Source organism: Babylonia areolata, chromosome 21 (genome assembly GCF_041734735.1).
Source record: "Babylonia areolata isolate BAREFJ2019XMU chromosome 21, ASM4173473v1, whole genome shotgun sequence".
Classification (NCBI taxonomy): domain Eukaryota; kingdom Metazoa; phylum Mollusca; class Gastropoda; order Neogastropoda; family Buccinidae; genus Babylonia; species Babylonia areolata.
Genome location: NC_134896.1, coordinates 7,570,942 through 7,573,441, shown reverse-complemented (window position 1 = coordinate 7,573,441; position 2,500 = coordinate 7,570,942). Strand labels below are relative to the sequence as shown.

Here is a 2,500-nt window from a genome sequence, read left to right as displayed (position 1 = left end):
AATTTCTTCCCCTGCATGTAGCTTTCCGTTCATATTACAGTGTCATCTAAACAAATTTAAGATTTTAGATTTTTCCGTCTAAGGATCAAAACTGAATGGAAAGAGCGCAAGGTAAGAAATGCGGATATTGCCGATTCTTGAAATAAAACGGTTTAAACTAACAACCCACAACTGACACACTGACGACCATGCACCCACAGCACCCCCAAAAGAAACAAGAAGCCACTTACCAGCAGAACGACCAGTGTCGGCAGCATCACGTGAATCTTTCCACACACACACATGACGTTGGTCTTTCACGTAGTCAAGTCCAGCACAATTATTCTGCACTCCCCCCCAAAAAAAACTGAGTCTGGCTCCGCTCTGGCACTGGGCCGACTTGTCAGTCACACCTGTCAGCAGCGCTGTCACTCGATTGTCTGTCCAAGACAGATACTGCTGAATTCGTCCAAGTTTATAATCAAATCTTCAAGTGTATTCAATTTCCAATCCGTTCAGATCATTAATGACTTTCGTAAAAAGTTGCAAAAACTGAGAACAGGGGTGATTTTTTTTTATTTTTAGAAACAGTACTCCAGTATAAATTCAAAACATTCGGAATGATATAGAGAAGACCAAAATGTTAATGACTTATACGCACTTGATCGGTTTCCTATACTGTCTGGTTTTCGGAGAGTTCGCTGAAAATGACCGTTTCAACATAAGTTCGATCTGTGAAATTAAAACACGAGTCTCACGTGTGATTTGCAGGAAACAACAGTCAGCAACAAACTCATTCAACACAGAGCAGCACTACCCGGGGGAGAAAACAGCAACACACGTGCCCACAGACACTTGGCTGTCAGTGATACAATCACAACAACAACACACTTGCTGCCTACACCGCAGGCACACACACACACACACAGAACTTTCAAACCAGAAGTGCGATCTCTCTGCTTTGGTAGGCTACTGAACTCTGAACAGCAAAAAACAACAAAAAACAACCACCCCGCATCGACAGACAAGAAAAGTCCACCACACACAGTGAGTGAATAACACTACACCACACCAGGAACCTTTTGGCTACTGAGCTTAGAATACAACTTCCGCGCTTTTCGCGGTCTCCCAAACAACTGAAAGTGGCACGGTACAGAGGGGCGAAATTTATAGCTGTGGTCCCTTACCTGTTTGTTTTCCCCCTCCACCCAACTGCTGGGTTGGCACGCTGCGCTCAGGGGGCGGGGAGGGGGTGAGGGTGGGGGTGGAAGCAGAGGAGAGGAGAGGGGAAAGAAGAGGTGCTGAGGGAGGGAGGGGGGGTGGGGGACAGAGAGGAGAGGAAGGGTGGGAGACGAAAGGTGGGAGAGGGAGGTGTTGGTGTTGGGGTGGGTGGTGGGGGTTTGGGGGGGGGGGGGAAGAATGCGAGGTATAAGCACAACTCCACACACACACACACACACACAGCGATCGTGTTTACGCGCCGGAAACTGCTGCTCTCTTCCATTCACCTCTCTCTCCTTGCCCTTTTTTGGCCCGGGCTCCCTCGACGTCATGCTCGTGCTGGCTTCTGATTGGTCGAGAGGGCAGGTTTCCCACGATAGGAGGTGTCAAGTCGCAATTGCACACATGTGATTGGAGGAGATGGGCTTCACGGGAAGACTTCGCCTGCTGGCGGGTGGTGGTAGCGGTGTCGATTCTGTTTGTTCCCCTGTGAATAAAACTACTGAGATAATTACACTGGGAAAATCTCTGCAATGATACCAAACAGCAATGAATGGCAAAGTCTTTCTCCTTTGGGTAGAAACTTCTTCTTGTTCTTCTTCTGCGTTCACTCGTATTCACACGAGTGGGCGTTTACGTGTATGATCGTTTTTACCCCGCCATGTAGGCAGCCATATTCCGTTTTCGGGGGTGTGCATGCTGGGTATGTTCTTGTTTCCATAACCCACCGAACGCTGACATGGATTACAGGAACTTTAACGTGCGTATTTGATCTTCTGCTTGCATATACACACGAAGGGGGTTCAGGCACTAGCAGGTCTGCACATATTTTGACCTGGGAGATCGTAAAAATCTCCACCCTTTACCCACCAGGCGCCGTCACCGTGATTCGAACCCGGGACCCTCAGATTGACAGTCCAACGCTGTAACCACTCGGCTATTGCGCCCGTCATGGGTAGAAACGATTTTGATGATGATTTCCTCTTCACCTTCTTATATACGATGATACGTTGAATTCTTGCTGTTGCTGTTGCTCCTCCTCCTCCTCTTCTCCCTCCTGCTTCTCCTACAACAACAGCAACAACAACTATTACTACTACTTCTACTACTACTGCGACGACGACTACGACTAGCGTCAACGACCCCCACCCCCCAAAAAAAGGCCTGCTGCTGTTGGCATTATTGGCAATGTTAATAATGATGGCCATCGTAATTGTGGCAGTGGTCGTGATGAAGGAGATGGAGGAGAAAGAGAAGAGGAGGAGGAGGAGAAGAAGATCAAGATGATGATAATGAAGAA

General features: G+C 48.0%; 1 protein-coding gene across 3 annotated transcripts in view; it reads right to left on the bottom strand.

Moving 5' to 3' along the window:
* Positions 1 to 1,109, bottom strand: part of LOC143295818 (kunitz-type protease inhibitor 2-like) — a 64,913-nt gene extending 63,804 nt beyond the window's left edge. The window contains exons 1-2 of one of the 3 annotated variants that reach the window (XM_076607457.1): positions 1,059 to 1,109; positions 231 to 680 (exon numbers count right to left, since the gene is read on the bottom strand). In XM_076607457.1, the coding sequence (XP_076463572.1) occupies positions 231 to 284 (54 nt within the window). In that variant the 5' untranslated portion in view covers positions 285 to 680; positions 1,059 to 1,109. Of the gene's footprint in view, positions 1 to 230 lie in introns of all 3 variants that reach the window. The other 2 variants (XM_076607458.1, XM_076607455.1) reach the window with 2 other exon arrangements.
* Between the last annotated feature and the right edge of the window lie 1,391 nt (positions 1,110 to 2,500).